Raw genomic sequence first — 18,263 nt, forward strand, 5'->3', positions numbered from 1 at the left:
CTCTGCCACAGCACTGGCCCAGGTACCACTTCTGAGACTCCATTTTATCAATACTTGTATACGCAAACAGACATGAATAAGGATGTTGATTTTTTTTTTAAAGATTTATTTTATTTACAGAGAGAGGTAAAGCCAGAGATAGAGGGTTTTTTTTTTGTTTTTGTTTTTTTTTAAATTTTTGACAGGCAGAGTGGACAGTGAGAGAGAAAGAGAGAAAGGTCTTCCTTTGCCATTGGTTCACCCTCCAATGGCCGCCGCGGCCGGCGCACTGCTGCCGGCGCACTGCACTGATCCGAAGCCAGGAGCCAGGTACTTCTCCTGGTTTCCCATGGGGTGCAGGGCCCAAGCACTTGGGCCATCCTCCACTGCACTCCCTGGTCACAGCAGAGAGCTGGCCTGGAAGAGGGGCAACTGGGACAGAATCCAGCGCCCCAACAGGGACTAGAACCTGGTGTGCCGGTGCCGCTAGGCGGAGGATTAGCCTGTTGAGCCACGGCGCCAGCCAAGGATGCTGATTTTTGGTATTGTTTATAATCGGGGAAACTTAGGAAACTAAAATACCACTTCAGAGGAAATGAAACCAATTATGCTTTCTCTGCCACATGGAAATACTATGCAGTTCTTGCCAAGTCGAAAGACACACCTTTAAGTACTGATGCGGAAAGATGCTTGATGTTTTAAGCAGAGAGCATGCAACAATTCAGGAAGAAGATGTGTGGGTGGAGAGACACAGGTAATGACGCACCAGGAAGGCAGAGGGTCAAGAACGTCCCGCAGCTTGTGAAAGGCACTGGATTCTGTGGAGCGTGGCGGGGAGAAGGGATCCCGTAGCGGACTCTCAGTGGCGTGAGCTAACTGCTCCACAACTGGCTCCCCAGAAAGCAACAGAACCTTGACCAGAGTGTTTGCATAAATGCTCCCACCCTGGCTTATTGCAAGCCACCCACGCCATGCCCGTGGACAGAGGTAGGCAGAGATGTGCCACAGCACTGCACCGTATCTTCACCACACAGATACAGAGCTCAGGAAGTAAACTGATTGGAAGTAAAGAGTTTTGGGACTTCTGAGTATAGATTTACCTTTATTTTAAAAATTATTGGCTTAACTCTAAGTACATATGGGAGCATTTGCGTTATCATTTAATTCTGTTTTTTTTTTTTTCATAAACATTCTGAAGTACCCTCACATGATTTAATAATTGATAGTGATTCTGTTTAACAACTGGATCCCAGATTCCCTGAATATTTGGCAATAGGTTTTCACTAGCAGGTGCAAGCCCGGGTGCCAAGCACAACACTGTGTTTTTACACCGTTTGTCCTGTATAACAAATGAGAATACGGATTGTTGGTAAAATTGAAAAAGAAAAGCCCAGGGGGACGCAATGTGGTTAAGATGCCACTTGGGACACCCACAGCCCGTACTGCAGTGCCTGGGTATGGATTCTGGCTCTACTCCTGATTCCAGCACCCTGGGAGGCAGCGCACCACAGCCCAAGTACTTGGGTCCCTGCCACCTACATGGGAGACCTGGAAGGAGTTCCTGGCTCCTGGCTTCAGCTTGGTTTACCTACCCCCAGCTGTTCTGAGCATTTAAGGAGCAAACCACTGGATAGGACATCTCTGTTTTTCAAATAAATGAGTAAAAAATACAGATTTTTTTTTTTAAAGTCTAAAACTGAGAAAAAGATCCTGTTCTTCAACAGTAATTCCCAATCATAATCTAACAGATTCAAGAACACCTGACATGATCTACAACAGCACGTTAAAGCAATGTCGGCACTTTCTGAAGGGTCCATTGTGTTTCCTACATGCCTGCTGTGTGCCAGAATATGGACATTTTATACATGTACTGCACCCAGACACCTCATAATATCCCCACTTCTCCCCTGATGTGGGTCTTCCGGGTCTTTGGATACTGCTCCCGCCCTCTAAGCCATCAAGGCCTAGTGGGCTCCTGTCCAAGAAGGGTGAATGTCACCCACACAGTCACCAATGGCAAGATTTCCCTCTCTTTAAAGGCTAATATTCCATGGGGTGGATGTGCCAGTTTTCCTTATCGGTTCATCTACTGATCGACACACGGGTTATTTCTGTATTTTGCGGTGAATAGCGCTGGGTGTGCAGATGCATCTCTGAGAGCCTCATTTCAGTACTTTTGGATACAAGAGCATACACACTCAGAAGTGGGCCTGCTGAATCATGCAGAGTGCTAGACGGCTCCGTACTGCTGGCTTTCCATAGCGGCTGCACCGTGCTACATGACAGCCAACAGAATATCAGGGTCCCATTATGCTAAGTGTGCCAATTACAGAAGGACAAACACCTCAAGATTCCGCTTATATGAGTCTCTAAAACAGGTCGACACAGATGTAGAGAACAGAAGGGTAGTTGCCAGGGACTGGATCGGGGGAGGGGGAGAATGGGAACAAGGTTCTCAATGGGGGGAGTTTCTGTCACTCAACACAAATACATTCTAGAAATCTGTCATGCGAATACTCGTCATAGTACCTAGAACAACAGCAGCACAAGGGTACGTGCTGTATGCCCCACACAGACAAGGTGGACGGCTTGTGGGGACAATGAAAGGAACTGAGAGCAAGCGGGTAGTGAGTGGCTTGGCAATTCCTGCTCAGATGCGTGGAGACCCAGCTGCTGATCACGTCCCAGGGCTCATCGGTATTTGGGTCCCCAAGGGTCACTGCTTCCATTGCAGGGAAGGTAACTGCCAAGGTCCAAACGTCTGTATGTCTATAGTATGTATGTTGCAATCTGAGCCCCTACGGTGACAGTTGTAGGAGATGAGGCGTTGGGGAGGGGATGAGGTCAGCCCTCGTGAATGGGATGCAAGCTCTTACAGAAAAGACTTCATGGAGCTCATCCCTTGCCACCATCCAGCTCGTGAGGACACAGTGAGAACATGCCACCTGTGCACAAGGAGGCAGGTCCTCCCCAAGTGCCGAGTCAACATGATCTTGCACCCTCCAGCCTCCAGAATCCTGAGAAACGAGTTATCTGTTGTTGATAAACTACGCAGCATGTGGTATTTCATTATAGCTGCCCAACTGGACTACGACAGCGCTATCACTCTCAGCTCACAGGAGAGGCCACTGGGGCTTGGACGACCTCAAGGTTGAGACGCACAAGCGGTCTGGGCCAAGCCAGGAGGTGCACCCAGCACCCAGCACCCTGCGTGGCATTCTCCTGCCCAAGTGCAGGCGAGGCCGAGCTTAGTCGGAAGAGTTGTGCCTTTGTGGTCGTTTTGCTTTGTCTTCCTTCTATTCAGCATCCAGCACCCTGGGACTTAGCAGAGACAGGGGAAGCCATGAGGCTTTGTTGTTAGCATCGCTGATAGGGGAAACACTTCAGGAGAAAAGATCTCTTCTGTAAGAGCAGACTCCTTGCACTTCAGGTCAGATTCTGGAAGCCTTACACTAGAAACAGCTCTCTCCCACGAGGCCAGGCCTCAGGGAGGGAGGAAGCAGTGGTGGAGTAATTCTGCAGCATGGTGGTTTCTGTTGTCGGGGAGGAGCAGTGGAACTCTTGCCATTGTTTCAGGATGCAGCTGGAAACTCTTCAGTGCTTTGGTTTAACGAGAGGACTCTCCCGTACCAAGTCTGAAAGGACTGATAGGCTGCCTGGCCAGGGCACTTCAGAGAGCCGGTGAGGCTGAAGGGAACAGGTGCATTAACTGCCTGGGCTGGTGGATAGGTGCTCTGCAGGGTGTCTGAGCAGCCTGCAGCCACAGCCTTGAGAAATAAAGACTTGGCTCAGGGACAAGATATAAATGGAAGCCATAACAAGGGAAGAGGATGGAGGTGGCTTCTCTCCAGGGCTAGGAAGAAAGCGGCATTGTTTCAAAAGCTCCCAGGGCTGGATAAGGCTGAGATTTCAGACCTCAGAGCTGTCTAGCTTGCAGTCTCAGGTGCCGGGCAAGCACCTCCGATGGGCATGAGCCTCGAACACCACTGAGGGCTTGCTGTCTGCCAGGCACACGGTCTTTCCTGCAACCCCGTGGACCTGTACGGGTACTTCCTCCTGGCTGGTGAACTAAGTCAGCCCCACCCTCCACAACCACAAAATGATCCAGGGATTTGCTCAAAAGCCATTCCATGAGTCATGGAGAGGGGCCAGAGCCTGGGCTCTTCACAGCTCCCCACCTGCTGGGCGCACACTGTACAAATTACACCTTTGATTCAACTGCGTGCTCGTTCCTGGCCATGCCACGTACTGAGCCGGGGGTTTGCTGCTACTCTGGTGGCCTGGAAAATACACTCCATCTTCACCACCAGCAGTCCCACTTGCTCACAACCTGTCCTCTTTTGAAAATATTTATTTATTTATTGAGATAAAGGCATTGGGTGGGAAGGAAGTGGATGGGAGACAGGAAGCCAGAGAGAGAGAGAGAGACAGACAGACAGACAGACAGACACACAGCTCACCTGTTCATTCTCCTAATGCCTAAAGGCTCTCAGCTAGGACTCAAAGTAGGTTCCAGAAACTCAGTCCAGGTCTCTCAGGTGGGTGCTAGGAACCTATTGGTTGTCTCCCAGGGTCTGCGTGAGCAGGAGGGCTCTGCAGTCAGGAGCAGGCAGGTATCGGACCCAGGCACTGATTTGCAAAGCGGGCATCTTAATCAGTATCTGAACCACTAGGCCGAATGCCCATTCCTCTGGAACCCTTTCCAGCCTACTCACAGCGGTGTCCACCCCAACTCCTGGAAATGTGTACCTTCCCCTCCACCCCAGCACAGGCCCCGCTGAGGCTCGCTGTCCATCTCCTGATCTTTAATTCGACAGTGGGCAACCTTTGTGGAGGGCGGGGGTGGGGCAGAGCGGAGAAGGGCAGTGAACAGCAGTGCAAATGGAACTTCACATTTTCATAAGATTTTATTGCTTTATTTGAATGGCAGAGTTACAGAGAGAGAGAAGGAAAGATAGAGAGAGAGAAGGAAAGATAGAGAGAGATCTTCCATCTGTTGGTTCACTCTCCAAATGGTTGCAATAGCCAGGGCTGAGACAGGCCAAATCCAGGAGCCAGGTGCTTCCTCTGGGTCTCCCACATGGGTGCAGGGGCCCAAGCACTTGGGTCATCCTCTGCTGCTCTCCCAGGCACATTGGCAGGGAGCTAGACTGGAAGTACAGCAGCATCCCATAAGGGATGTCAGCACTACAGATGGAGGCTAAACCCGCTACGCCCCGATGCTGGCCCCTTCTCTTTATTTTTAATTTCTAGTCCTAGTGCAGGGTACATTGCATATATTCAGTCCCTGCTGGGCTCCTGCCTACTATATGAGCACACTATAGGACTGGGCACATCGAACGTTTCCCATAGCAAGTGTTCCAAGCCCTTCTGCATTGTCAGTCACCAGCAGGCCTCTCCCCTTTAGAGAAGAAGGCAGGAATGAAGGAGACTGGAATTCACTGATTTGTTCAGTACACACTGACAAGTGGGTTCCATGTCCTACTCAGGGACACAGAAGTAAACAAAAGAAGAGCCTTGCACTCATGGAGCTTACACTCCATTGCAGAAAGACAGCTTCCCACGGTTTCCCACTGCTGCCACAACCAACCGTCTAAGCAGCACCAAGGTGCACACATGGATTCTTTCACAGTTATGTAGAAGGGTCAGCAAACTTGGGTCCTCTGCTTAGAGCTGTCCGTCATCCTGGGCTCTCATCTGGAGGCTCCGGGCAGAAGAGCTTACTTCTGAGCACATTCGGGTTGCTAGTGGAATTCAGTTCTGGGAGGGGGTAGGACTGGAGTCCCTGCGTCCTTTCTGGGTCAGCTGGGAGCCCGTCTCGGCAACCCCAGGCCACCTGTGATGCTATGCCCTGTTACTCCTCCTACTTTCAAAGCAGCTGTGGCAGGGTGAGTCCTGCTCATTCTAAGCATTTCTGACTTCCCCTTCACTGTGGTTTGCACTGGATCTGGCTCCCAAAAGCATGCAGACTGTTTAAACCCTGGTCACACGATAATGGCACCAGGAGAGTGGAGATGTAGGATGTTTAGGAGGTGGGTCAAGAAGGAAGTCCTTGGCAGGCGCCACGGCTCAGTAGGCTAATATCCTCTGCCTGCGGCTCGAGCACCCTGGGTTCTAGTCCCGATTGGGGCGCCGGATTCTGTCCTGGTTGCTCCTCTTCCAGTCCAGCTCTCTGCTGTGGCCCGGGAAGGCAGTGGAGGATGGCCCAGGTGCTTGAGCCCTGCACCCGCATGGGAGACCAGGAGGAAGCACCTGGCTCCTGGCTTTGGATCAGCGCAGTGCACCGGCCGTAGCGGCCATTTGGGGGGTGAACCAACAGAAGGAAGACCTTTCTCTCTGTCTCTCTCTCTCACTGTCTAACTCTACCTGTAAAAAAAAAAAAGAGGGAAGTCCTTAGGCATTGTGGGTGCATCCCTGAAAGGCAGTTCTGGCTCCAAGGTTGGTTATAAAAGCCTGAGAGGGGCTCTGTCATTCTCTCTCTGCTTCCCAGCTTGCCATGAGCTTCTTCCTCTGCACATCAGAGGCCAAACCGATGGTGCTGCTGGATCTTGGCCTTGAACCTCTAGCGCTGAGATGCAAAATATAACACCTTCCATCCTAAACAGCATGTCTCAGTACTCAGCAATGAGAAGCTAACTAATATACCCTTTACCTCATTCTTCTGCATCCAGCTGGGGCAGTTCTCTGCTCTCAAGGGCTTCTATGATTTGACCGGGGCAACTGGAAAATCCAGGATTTGGAGGTCTGTAAGTGCGGCTGCAGTCTTGTCTGTGTAAAGCATCTCCATGTCTCCCAGCACTTACAGCAAGGACTTTTGTGGGGAGGCTAGGGGGCTGTCGGCCCACCATGGGTAGCTAGCTGTCCATCAGAAGCAGAATTCACATCTTTGATGGAAAATGCAAAGAAGTCAAATATGGATAAGTCTGAGTCAGGAGCTGGAGAGCACTGCTTTGGACACGATGGTTAGAGAGGCCCCCGGCATCAGAGGAAGTAGCAGATGGGCCAGGGAGCAGCTGACGGAGGAGCGGTCCAGGCAAAGTGCTTAGGTCCCTGGGGCAGGGATACGCCTGGGTTAACAGTCAGAAGGCCAGTGGGGCCTAACAGGAGAGCGGCCAGGAACCCAGAGAGCTGGCCAGCGCCAGTCCGGGCAGGTTTGCTTCCTCACAGCCTAGGATTTGACATTATTCCCCCTGGCTAGGGGTGATCTTTAGGAATGCTGGGGCTAAGGCAGGACAGCAAGAGTGTGTGTGCGGCTCCAAAGTGATTCAAATGTACCAGAGTTCACCGGGCGTGAAGGGCAGGGGGACAGGGCTGAGTCTGAGCCCCTGGAGAATATGACCAGATGTGGCCAGGGAGGGAAGTGTGCAGAGTCTGCTGTGTACGGACCGGTGCCAGGAGGGGATAACTGTCTAGGGCTTGGGCAAGGCTTGTTTGGTGTCTCACCCCAGGCCTGTGCACTTGGCGTTCTCTCTGTCTGGGCTGTTTGCACCGTAGCCCGCGGCATGGCTGCCAGCTTCCTTTCCTTCAAGTCTTTGGTTCAAATATCCTATCTTTTCAGAGCCACCCCCTACTCCCAAAGAAATGGCCTTGACCAGAAGAATTGAATGCCCGCAGAACATCATTTCATGCCAAGGTTTCCCAGCCCAGGCACTAGTGACATTTGGCCTGGATAGGGATTGTGCTGGGGTCTGCAGGATGGCTAACAGCATTGCCTGTAGAATCGTCCCAGTTGTAATGAGCAGAGATATCTCTGGATATTGCCAAAGTCCCTCACACAGTAAAATTTCCCACCCGACTCCCACAAGAACCACTGCTGTATGTGGTCTGAAACAGTTACCATCTTCCAAAATCAGCAACCAAAAAAAAAAAAAAAAAAACCCAAAACCCCACTAACTCAACAACTATTGTCAGGCATGATTCTAAGCACAGGAGGGAAAGCAAAGGAAAAAAGTAAAGAATTCTCATGGGAAGAGACAGAACCATAAGCTGAAAACGAGCAAAACGACAGCAGGTCAGATGGAGGTGAGAAAGGTCAGAGCAGCAAAGCCGTCGTTTGGAGGAGAAGGGGCTCAGGGTCTGAAGCAGGCGTGCCCCAGAACAGGCAGCGAGGAGGCCGTGGTGTGACTGCTAGGGCAAATCTGCCTCCTGGAGAATGACAGGTAATGGCTGCTATCTTTACCAGGCATCTGCTATGCACCAAACTGCATCCAATTACCTCGCTCACTTTTCACGACAGTCCTTTGTGCGGTGGGTACTATAACCATCGCACCTCACATATGGCTAAACTGAGACCCAGACACTAAGCCAGTGCAGGAATTCCTGGGCAGCGCAGGGGTGGGGGGATCTCCGAAGAGAAGTCCAGGCTGTACTGTTCACTTCCTTTCACCCAGGTACCTAAGGGGTTACAGGGCAGAGGCAGAAGTAGGTTTGTTCCGTGTGAACCCAGAAGGCAACAAGGAAGATTCCGGTTCAGGACTGGAAGTGGACAAGCTTTGGGCAAGGTCACTGAACTTAGATGAAGGTTGAGAGGAGAGAAGGAGCCACACAGCAATTCTGCTGAGCAGGCTTTCAGCTGGCTGACAGCCCCTGTGCACGGGGAGCAGCGGTTCTTCACGGACGTAAACCTCAAGAAAGATCTGAGCACATTTTGGCTGTGCACCTGCGTCGCCTGTTGAATGTGCTGTGACTTGGACTCATGATGGGCTCAAAGGGGCCATCACCACGTCACCACTTCCTAGCACAAGGAAGAATGCACCTGCATCCCACGTGGGTCCCATTGGACACTTGCATTCACAAGTATATATAATTTACCAATGGAGCCTGAAGCTAATAGTAAAGAAATAATTATTATTTAATCCATTCTTATTTCTTTGAGAGATGGAGATAGAGAGTTTCCATGTGCCCTGGTTCACTCTCCCCACATGCCCACAATAGCTGAGGCTGACGCCAGGAGCAGGAAACTCAAGCCAGGTCCCCTGTAAGCACTTGAACCACCACTTGCTGCCTCCCAGGGTGTGCATTACCAGGAATCTGGAATTGGGTGTGGAGCTGAGATGCAAACCTAGGCACTCTGGCATGCAGGCGTCCTAAATAGCATTTTAACCACCGTGCCAAGTGCCTACTCTGGAACTTTTTAAAAGTAGCTTTTTGCATAGTTTTACCAGACGTGGAGCTTGGACTAGCAGGCAAGGGAAGACAGCAGTCCCTGTTATCTGATAGTTTAACAAGAGCTGATCGGTACTTTGACAAAAAACTCTTCCAGAGGGCAAATCCCGCTCATGGAATCTGGACTGCCAGTACCACGTGAGTGCCATGTGCATTTGTTACAGCGAAGACGGTTCCAGTCATCGACGCACCTGCTCACTCCAGCAGGCTGTCAACTACTGTACAGCCTGAGCAGCCATGCAGTGAAGCAAATAGTATTTTACAATAAATTAATTTCCTTTTGCTCCTATCTTATATTGCATCCAAGGTGCTATATTTCTTTGTTTATTTGCAGATAGTATAAAATGGGTAATCCTTGAATTTTGCTCCAGGATTCTACAAGAGGCATTCAAAATAATTTTTTTTACAAAAATAGGGCAAGGGTATTGGCTGAATGAACAGAAGCCATTTTCACTATTTATGTGGGTGATCATAAATTGAGAACTGAAATAAAGCCTAATAAAATGGTACAAAAAATTGGCCTAAATCAGATAAAACTCACTGAAGGTAAACATAACATTTATACTTTAGGTTCGATAAATCTACAATGGGAGTACAGAATGGGGGACTGTTCAGCTGAACAGTCATGCATTGAGTATTTTAGTTGAACTCAAGTTCAATTTGAGCTTGAAGTGCAATGTGGCCGTAAAAGATGCAATAGGAGGCGGGCGGCAGAACCACATGGGGGAATGTGTTTACAATGGCAGTTACCCAGCTGCTCACCTCCAGTTTCAGATTCCCCTCCCTGGGTCAGGGCCTGGAGAGTGACATTTTAAACAGGCATTTTCAGTGACTCGGGACAGCGGGTTAAGTGTCCAGCTGAAGGACTCAACTGCTGCTGGCTTGATAACGGCCAGGACAGATCACTCAGGTGAGGGGATTTCCTCCAAAGACAGAAACTGGAGCTTTCTAGAAAGGTCTAGAAGCCATCTCACACAGCTTTCTACACAGGGACAGAAAGTTTTAGATGGGTGGGTGGTGGGTGACAGATGTGCAACGACACACAGTGTGCTGGTTAAGAAAGCACACCAGTATCATGTCCACTAGGGACCAAAATTCCTAATTCTGAAATCCTAACTCCTTAAGAGGTGGTAGCAGGAGCTGGGGCTGTGGCAGGTAGGTAAGCCATGTGGCTGGAATCTTCATGAATGGGATGAGTGTCCTTATAAACAGACACAGAGGCTAGCTCCCTTTTTGACCTCCACCATGTGATGATACAAGATAAGCCATCCACCTGCACACAACGAAGCAGGCCCTCCCCACAGACCTGAATGGCAGCCCCTTGATCTCAGACCCCCCAGACTCTAGGACTGAGTGATAAACATTTGCTGCTAAGCCTCCCACTCTGTGGCCTGTCTGTTACAACAGCAGCTATGTCCCTACTGTGGAAAGATGAATGAGAATTGCCGCATGAAACAGAGTAGACGTTTCTGTTGAGCGTAATGTCAGGCAGCTGTTCCTCCAGTGGAAAACACCTTTCAATAGGGTCATTCTACACATTCCATGGAAGCACTCCTGGGCTAAGAGCATCACCCCTGTCCTCAGAGTTAGGCTGGGGCAGTTTTCTCAAATGTGTTTCCTTAGCTCTAGATCAAACGCAAATGGCAAAGTCTTCCACTCTGTTCACTTCTATACTTCATGCAATCTAACACGCCAACATGCAACGGGAAGCTCCAAGGGAAGTCGATCCAGCAGGACTTCTTCATCTCACCTGTTCACAGTTTCTAAACACAGGTTGACACCTCTTGCCACATCTTCTGGAGTCAGTCTAGAAAATGCTGGCCCACGGTTATTACTGCAAGGCTGACATTCAACTCTGAATCTCATCCAGGCTAGAGGCTCAAGCTAAATTTATTTGTGGATACACAGACCCTCCTCTACTACACTGTAACCTTTTTGAAGAAAGATTCCTGACATGCATTTAAAAAGAAAAATCTCCTTCTACCAACCTGGCCAGAAGACTACCTATATAGTAACATGTACTGAATGAATATGAACTGTATGAATGAACCACATTTAAATCCAGCTTCTCTGGATGCGATTATTACTGAGAGAAACCAGCCAATCAAATAGGACGGAGTCTTCAAAGAGTTTGTGGGAATGTGTATTATGAAAAAACGATGCGAGGGATTTGAAATGTTATTTTGTACTAAAATAAACTTATCTTTCAATCCATGTTCCCATGAACTTGGGGAGTCCCCAGGTATTCCTGCAGAGCAGGGGAAGATCCTAACTTCATGGGGGAGATCTCAGCCGCAGAGGAATGAAGGAACTGGCCTAGAGTCGGGGAACACTGGGGGCCAGAGGCAGAGGTGTCAGCCTGCACCCCGTTTCTGCTACTCCCCCTAACGCGATCTGTGCAACATTCCTTTGGCAAACGGTCAAGTGTTCGCCTTCCCTTTGAGCTCCTGCCAGAGCATTCACAGCGTCCGATTTCACTGACCGCTTCTTCACGGCCCAGAGTTTGCTCCAACTCCAGAGGTGAGGCAGTCCTTGAGTGCTGTGATTTTGTTGTCCAGCAGATGAGGGTTCCTGGTCTCCATCTGCCTGTCCTGGCCTCACTGGAGGACTGAGAAGGGCACAATTGGTTTTATTTTTAAATTGTTTTTAAAAGTACATCCTCCAGCTAAGGCCATGCCCTTCATCTTGGGGAGGACCCATCTGCTTGCTGGGTAAACTCTGGGGTCCCAGGCTAACAGGTGTATCTGTCATGTGCTGGCTCCTTTCCGCTGGTTGCCTCCCTCACCTCTGTATCCAGCCTCTTGCTATTTTGGTCTTCCTTCCCTGTTTCTTCTTGGCTGGTGTTTGTTTTTAAGATATTCACCCATCAGCTTACAAGCCCAAGTGACATGAATCTTAATGAGCCTGTCAAAATCTTGGTTTTTGATTTTTTAAAAAAATAAGTCCCACTGACAGCTGAATGCTGGGTGAATGACAGCTTCTTGCACTGAGGACCTGGCGGGTGGACCGAGGGGTCGGAACCACCTCTCTGCAAAGATGTGGGAGGTGTCCTTCATTCCACCTGAACAGCTGCGGGCAGGGGCTTTGTGCTGGGGCTCGTCTGGCTACCTGCAGCTGCTGAGACTCCTTCGCTGCATTAAATGGAATTAAGCTGTAAACAGCTCCAGTGAGGGGGCGGGGAGGCGATAAGTGGGCCTTGGTAGAAGATCTTCCCCAGTCTTTTAGGGTTCTCTGGGCTTTGCAAAAACAGACCGGGAAAAACAAATAGAGAGGAAGAAGAACGTGGCTGGCCCTTTTAGGGGAATGTCCACCTTAGAAGGTAATTCTAGGATTAAGGAAGATCATATGCACGATCGTGCACCGTTATCACGCGATGGTGGCCAGCAGGATGCGTGGTGCACAGGAAGTGCTTAGTGACGGCAGCTGCGTTTGATCCCTGTGGCTGGGTCTCAATGACTTGGAAGCAGTTCCTCAGGCAGTAGCCAAGACAGATGAAAACGACAACCAGCTTACTAAAGTGCCTTGGTCTGCTGGGCACGTGCAGCTCCACCGCCACACTGGAGCCTCACGGGGGACCGAGGGTAGGGTTACCATCCTCAGTTTACAGAGCAGCCTGGAGCTCAGTGGGCTGGAGAGAGCTTTGCAAATAGCATAGATGTTACAAGCAACAAAGTCAGGTGAAGGCAGATCTTCCCACTCAAACATTGCATGCTTTCTCTTGGGGTGGCGGCGGTGGTGGTGGAGTTCAAAATAAAATAGTGAGAAAGCCGATAGGGGAACCAAAGTCATTTTTTCCTACAATAATATGAAAAGCTAACTTTTTCCCAGAAAGTGGAGAGGGATGAGAAAAACTATTAGGTGGCTGTCTTATGTATGGTGAAAAGTGCAAAACTTCCTGGTTCTTTCCAACCCGACAGCTTAGGACACCTGGACAAGCCCTTGTCAATCACATGACCACCACTATTACAACAGGTGGCTCTCATTCCCTCATCCGGTGAGTGGCAGGAAAACGCAAGAGGACCAAGACGAAGATTTACTGCATACAAGTATCCTGCCAGACACAACGCTAGGCGTAGGCAGCCGCTAATTCTCACACACCAGGTTCTGTTGTTATCCTGTTTTACAAGGCAGGGAACTAGGGTTCAAGGAGAAACTACATGGCCGGAATGCAGTTCTGACCCCAGCCTCAGGCTGAAGGCTCAAAAGGGGTGGCCCCTTGTGGCTGGGATTTGGGGCTGTGGGTTCCATCCAGTGCAGTCTTCAATTTCCACAAGAATCCATGTGTGTGGATGACTCATCCACTGATGTGTGGCACAGTCCTTGGTCTTCAAATAACAAATCCCCGCTGTGAATGCCCAAACCTTGCAATGTCGCATAAATCCTTGGAAAATGATTACTCGGTGTCTCTGGTTTATTTAAGCGGACATACCACTTCTAACAGGGTTTCCCCGATATGTGCATTTTCATACCAGCGAAGGCAGGGCCGGGGGTGGGGGGCCTCTCTGCCTTGGCACACCAAGGAAGGACAGGAGCTGGTTTAGACACTTGGGAGTCCCCTGACCCAATACTGGGTAGCAAACAGGGAAGGGAGGGAAGAGAGATGTGCCAAGTTGTCATCATAAATCCACCAGCACACTATGTTTTTCTTGTCCCTGCAAAGCCAGATTGATCGCCATTACATGCCGCGATGGTAGCCGTGACCCTGATGCGCCCTCCTTGAGCGATGCAGTCTGTCTGGATGTGACACTGTCTATTGTTGTATGTTGTGGCAGGCAGATGGGAAACGCACACACCGGGATTTATCTGAGACGTCCTTCCTGCCACCCAACAAAGGCGTCTCCAGCCCTACTGAGCCCTAAATGCCCAGAGACCAACACAGAGCAATTCTCTCTTCCCGAAGGAAAGCACGCAGAGCCCTCTCGTTGGTCTCTGTGGGTTCACAGAAGGACCCGGGACGCCTCCCTGGGGGAGCATGCTGGGATGAGGAGGAGTGCCTTGTTTTATCAGGGGAGGCCCCCAGGCGTTGGGCACCTGCCACCTCCTAGAGGCCTCTTGTAGGGCACCGTCCTAGGCCCTCCAAGGTCAGACTCTCCAAGGGCAGAGCCCATGTCCTCTATTTTTAAAAAAGTGTTTGATCCTGAAGCCATAAGAGTTCAAGCAAGGAAGGTTTGCAGCCTTCAACTCCCTAAGCCTCAGTTTCTTCTATAAAACCGAGATAAGCATAGCACCTGCCTCACGGGTTTAACGTGAGGATCAGATGAGATTAACACCTAGGATGCAGCTGGCACCACGCCTGGGTAAGACTCAGCTGGAATACAGAGGCACTGGCTCACACAGTATGGAAATGCAAAAATACTTCCCTACCTGCTAATATAGAGTTGCTGTACCATGCCCCTGGCCTCTCCTCCCCATCCCAGCACCTCCCCCGACTCCGCCTCGGCTGCTCAGACTTTCCTACCATCCAGCAACCAAACGGTTACTGCCCCTCCAGGGCAGGCTTTACCAAGCTCAGCTTCAGGTGGCACCATCCCCAGACACTTTGCTCCAACCAAGCAGATGTACAGGCCCTTGATATGGGGTCCCAGGGCTTTTTGGCCTGACCCACCCACCCCACTGCTCCCTGAGTCCCCAGTTCTCATCGTGACAAAGATCATGAGCAGGTGTCCTTCGAGAACAGGGCTCTGAGGCCGTGGCCAGGAGGGTCGGGGCGGGGTGGGGAGGGGGCGGTGGAAGGCTCCAGGGGCATTTAAAGGCCAGAGCTGAGCCTTAGGAGTGGGGCCTGCTGCGGTTTCAGCCCTGACACACCCCACAAGGTGTAAACCTGTGAGGAGGATAATGAGACGTGAGCCACTGAGAGGGGCCACACCACCCTCCTCGAGGGGTGACACCAAGGACCCGTTCTCCACCGAGACCCACCCAAGACCACCCACGCTGCGGTTTAACTTGTGATTAGAGTATCCTGATCAAATGGGAAGTCAGACTAGTTTGCAGCCACGTGCACAGGGAGCCCGAGGGGATGCAGCTCCCAGATGTCAATCACAAACAGCACTCATGTGCACCAAGGCCACCTCACCAGTCCACGGCTCTCGTACCTGAGGGATAAAAAGCCCCAAACCAGGAGAAAGAGTGCCACGTGCTCTCGACTGGTCTGTTCCTCCCTTGGAGGACGTACTTTAATAAACTTGCCTCCACTCTCCCCCTACTTTGGTCTCTCTGGACTGTAATTCATTACTCTGTCGGTGTGAAAAAGAATTGAAGCAAGCCAGCTGCCGCTGGTGCCACACGGAGTAAGCATTCAATAGACGGTTGCTGAAGAACAGGCGAATGAGACCAGTCACGGAGGAGCAGCAGGTCTGGGGTTGGTAGCAGGGTGGAGTGATGGGCTTGATCCACACCCACGGGGTCTGAAGGCAGTGGTACCCCGACGTGCCCATCGCCACGTCCTTCCTGCCTTTTCTGTTGCCGGGCATGTGGGAGGCTGTCCTTGGACCAGCCCTGGCCACACAACAAACACATGGGGCATGCAACTGAGTCACTTCTAAATGGGGACTTGTAGGAGAGGACTCGGCCTCTGCTACTTTCCCACCCAGCACTGGAAGGGAGCCGCCAGGTGAATCCTGAATACCTACAGTGGGCACGGATCCCCGGAGACTGCAAATGCATGAGGCCAAGGATGCAGAAAAAGACACTGCCTTTGTGTAAGAAACTGACCTGCTGGGGTTCTTTGTTATGGCAGAATGATCTCCAGCCCACAAGCATCACGTGGGCCAAGATGTCCAGTAGGACGTGGGCCTCAAGGTCAGGAGAGGGGCTTTCTGGGGGATATTGACAAAGACAGTCAAGGCACACTGGCTACTTTGCCTGTCTGTAGCGATGGCTTTAAAATAAAAAAAGGACTGGAAGCTCAGCTGCCCATGTGCCATCCACTGCCCAGTGCAGGCAGCCAGGCGACCTCTTCCTGTGCCCCCAACGCCAAAGTAATAATAATAATAATAGGATCTGACAATACAGAGTGGAATGACAAAATTCCAGTATGTCCTGATGGGTCTGACACAGGTCACTGTGGCAGCCATTTGGAAGCTACAAATTTCAAATTCTAATTGGGTTATATTAGAAATACATGCTTTAATTAAAAAAAAAAAAGAAAAGAAACTCCGCCCAGACAGCCTGGGTAGAGGGATGGAAGGTTTACCTGTGTTGTAGCCCCTGCCAAGGGCTGGCCACGGACGGTGATTTTTCCACAGGTTTCCAAGGTACCAGTCGCTCTGGTTCTCTACCAAGCCCAGGGCCTGCTGACCTGCAACATACAGAGAATGCAAACGGTGTCAACATGACAGCAAGCCACCTGGAGCAGCAGGCAATGTACACCGGATACGGTAACGGCAAAGCACGGTCCCAACAATGGCATCCACTTACTTCACTTGCATCCACCTCTGGCACTGGCAGCCCTGACCCAAGGATGTAACTTACACTAACACAGTTAATTCTCACCATTAAGCTGCCATATTTTTTTTTAAAAAAAGATTTATTTATTTATTTGAAAGTTATGGAGAGAAAGGGAGGGAGGAAGATTGGGAGAGGGGAGAGAGAGAGAGAAAGATCAATCTTCCATATGCTGGTTTACTCCCCAGACAGTCCCAACGTCTGGGACTGGGCAGGATGAAGCCAGGAGCCATGAGCTTCTTCCAGGTCTCCCACGTGAGTGCAGGGGCCCGAGCACTTGGGCCATCTTTTGCTGCTTTCCCAGGTGCATTAGCAGGGAGCTAGATCAGAAGTGGAGCAGCCAGGATGCGAACCAGTGCTCTTTTGGGATGCTGGCACTGCATGCTGAGGCTTTACCCACCACATCACCGCACTGGCTCCCAGGCTGCCATTTTTATTATCCCTTTTTTTTTTTTTTTTTTTTTTTTTTTTTTTTTTTAAAGAAAAGGAGGTTCTGAGCAGTTAATTAACTTACCCAAGGATATCTAGGTTAATCTTAGATAAAGTCAGAATCTGAAACCATCCATGCGCACACATTCCCTAACTCATGGGACTCATATTCATGGACTAATGCATTGCTCTTCCAATTCTAATATTTCCAACTATACACTAATTTCTGAGCATGGGCTAAGGGTGATGAGATGGGAGCCCGTAGAGAAGAGCCACCCCTTGGCCACTTTCTCTGAGTGTTTCTGCTCTCACACTCACTGCTTCCTCTGCATATCTCCATCTTATGTCAACAATCGTCCTGTCAACAGAGTGCTGCCTCGAGGAACACCTGTTCCTCTGCCCCCAGAGCTGGACTATGACACTGGCCTTGGTCTCAGGTGCACCGCAGCATCTCAGGTGAGTCAGGCTTGGAGCCAGTCTCTTAGGGCAGCGATGTCCCTGGGATGTGGGTAGAGGTGAGTCTCCAGACCTGCCACGTAGGGTATCAGACCCACCTGGTGTCCTTACACCACTCCATCCTGCCACCTGTGGGAGATGCCCTCTTGCACTCATCACCAACACCATTTTACAGATTAGGAAACTGAGGCTCACGAAGGACCAGGGATGGAGCCGGGACAGGAATCACATTCATCTGCCACCCAGATGCTTTCCAATGTCTCAAGGTGTCATTGCTTACTCTTATATCACATGTTTGAGGCAAGAGTCCCAAAGCCCTATTTTAAAGAAAGGGAAACGGAAGCTCAGAGAGTTTAGATAACTCGCTAAAGATCTCACCACTAATAACTGTCGCCTTCCACAGCAAACCATTACCTTCGGAGCTGAACTCCTTATGCTGTTGGCCAATCTGAGAAACAAGGTGCTTCCTGGCCAAATGAAAGCCCAGTGGCACGCTAAGAAACAGAGCAGTCCTCCTGGAACACAACGCCGGGTGATAGAGAACCTCCTTGGGATGGTGACAGCTCCCTGAAATGATGGTGTGTGGCTTTGGTGTAATTTATTTGATCAATTTATCGAGCTCCTATCTAAATCATCACCCTAGCACAAATACATAAATTAGAGGCATGGGAAAAATACTACCACACACTTTGTCATTGTATATGATCATATCCCAAACTTGTAGAATCCTTCAGGAAAAAAACAAAAAACTAAAAAACACATCACCCATTCGGAGAGTGCAAGAATCAATC

The 18,263-nt window shown here is 50.2% G+C and overlaps 1 protein-coding gene across 6 annotated transcripts in view; it reads right to left on the reverse strand.

Moving 5' to 3' along the window:
* Positions 1-18,263, reverse strand: part of LARGE1 (LARGE xylosyl- and glucuronyltransferase 1) — a 564,622-nt gene that overhangs the window by 106,727 nt on the left and 439,632 nt on the right. For all 6 annotated transcript variants that reach the window (XM_051846591.3, XM_051846590.3, XM_051846588.3 and 3 more), the window contains one exon: positions 16,337-16,441. In XM_051846591.3, the coding sequence (XP_051702551.2) occupies positions 16,337-16,441 (105 nt within the window). The remainder of the gene's footprint in view (positions 1-16,336; positions 16,442-18,263) is intronic.

The sequence above is a fragment of the Oryctolagus cuniculus genome, chromosome 11, assembly GCF_051225735.1.
Source record: "Oryctolagus cuniculus isolate XC-2025 breed Fujian yellow rabbit chromosome 11, ASM5122573v1, whole genome shotgun sequence".
In the NCBI taxonomy this organism is placed as follows: Eukaryota; Metazoa; Chordata; class Mammalia; order Lagomorpha; family Leporidae; genus Oryctolagus; species Oryctolagus cuniculus.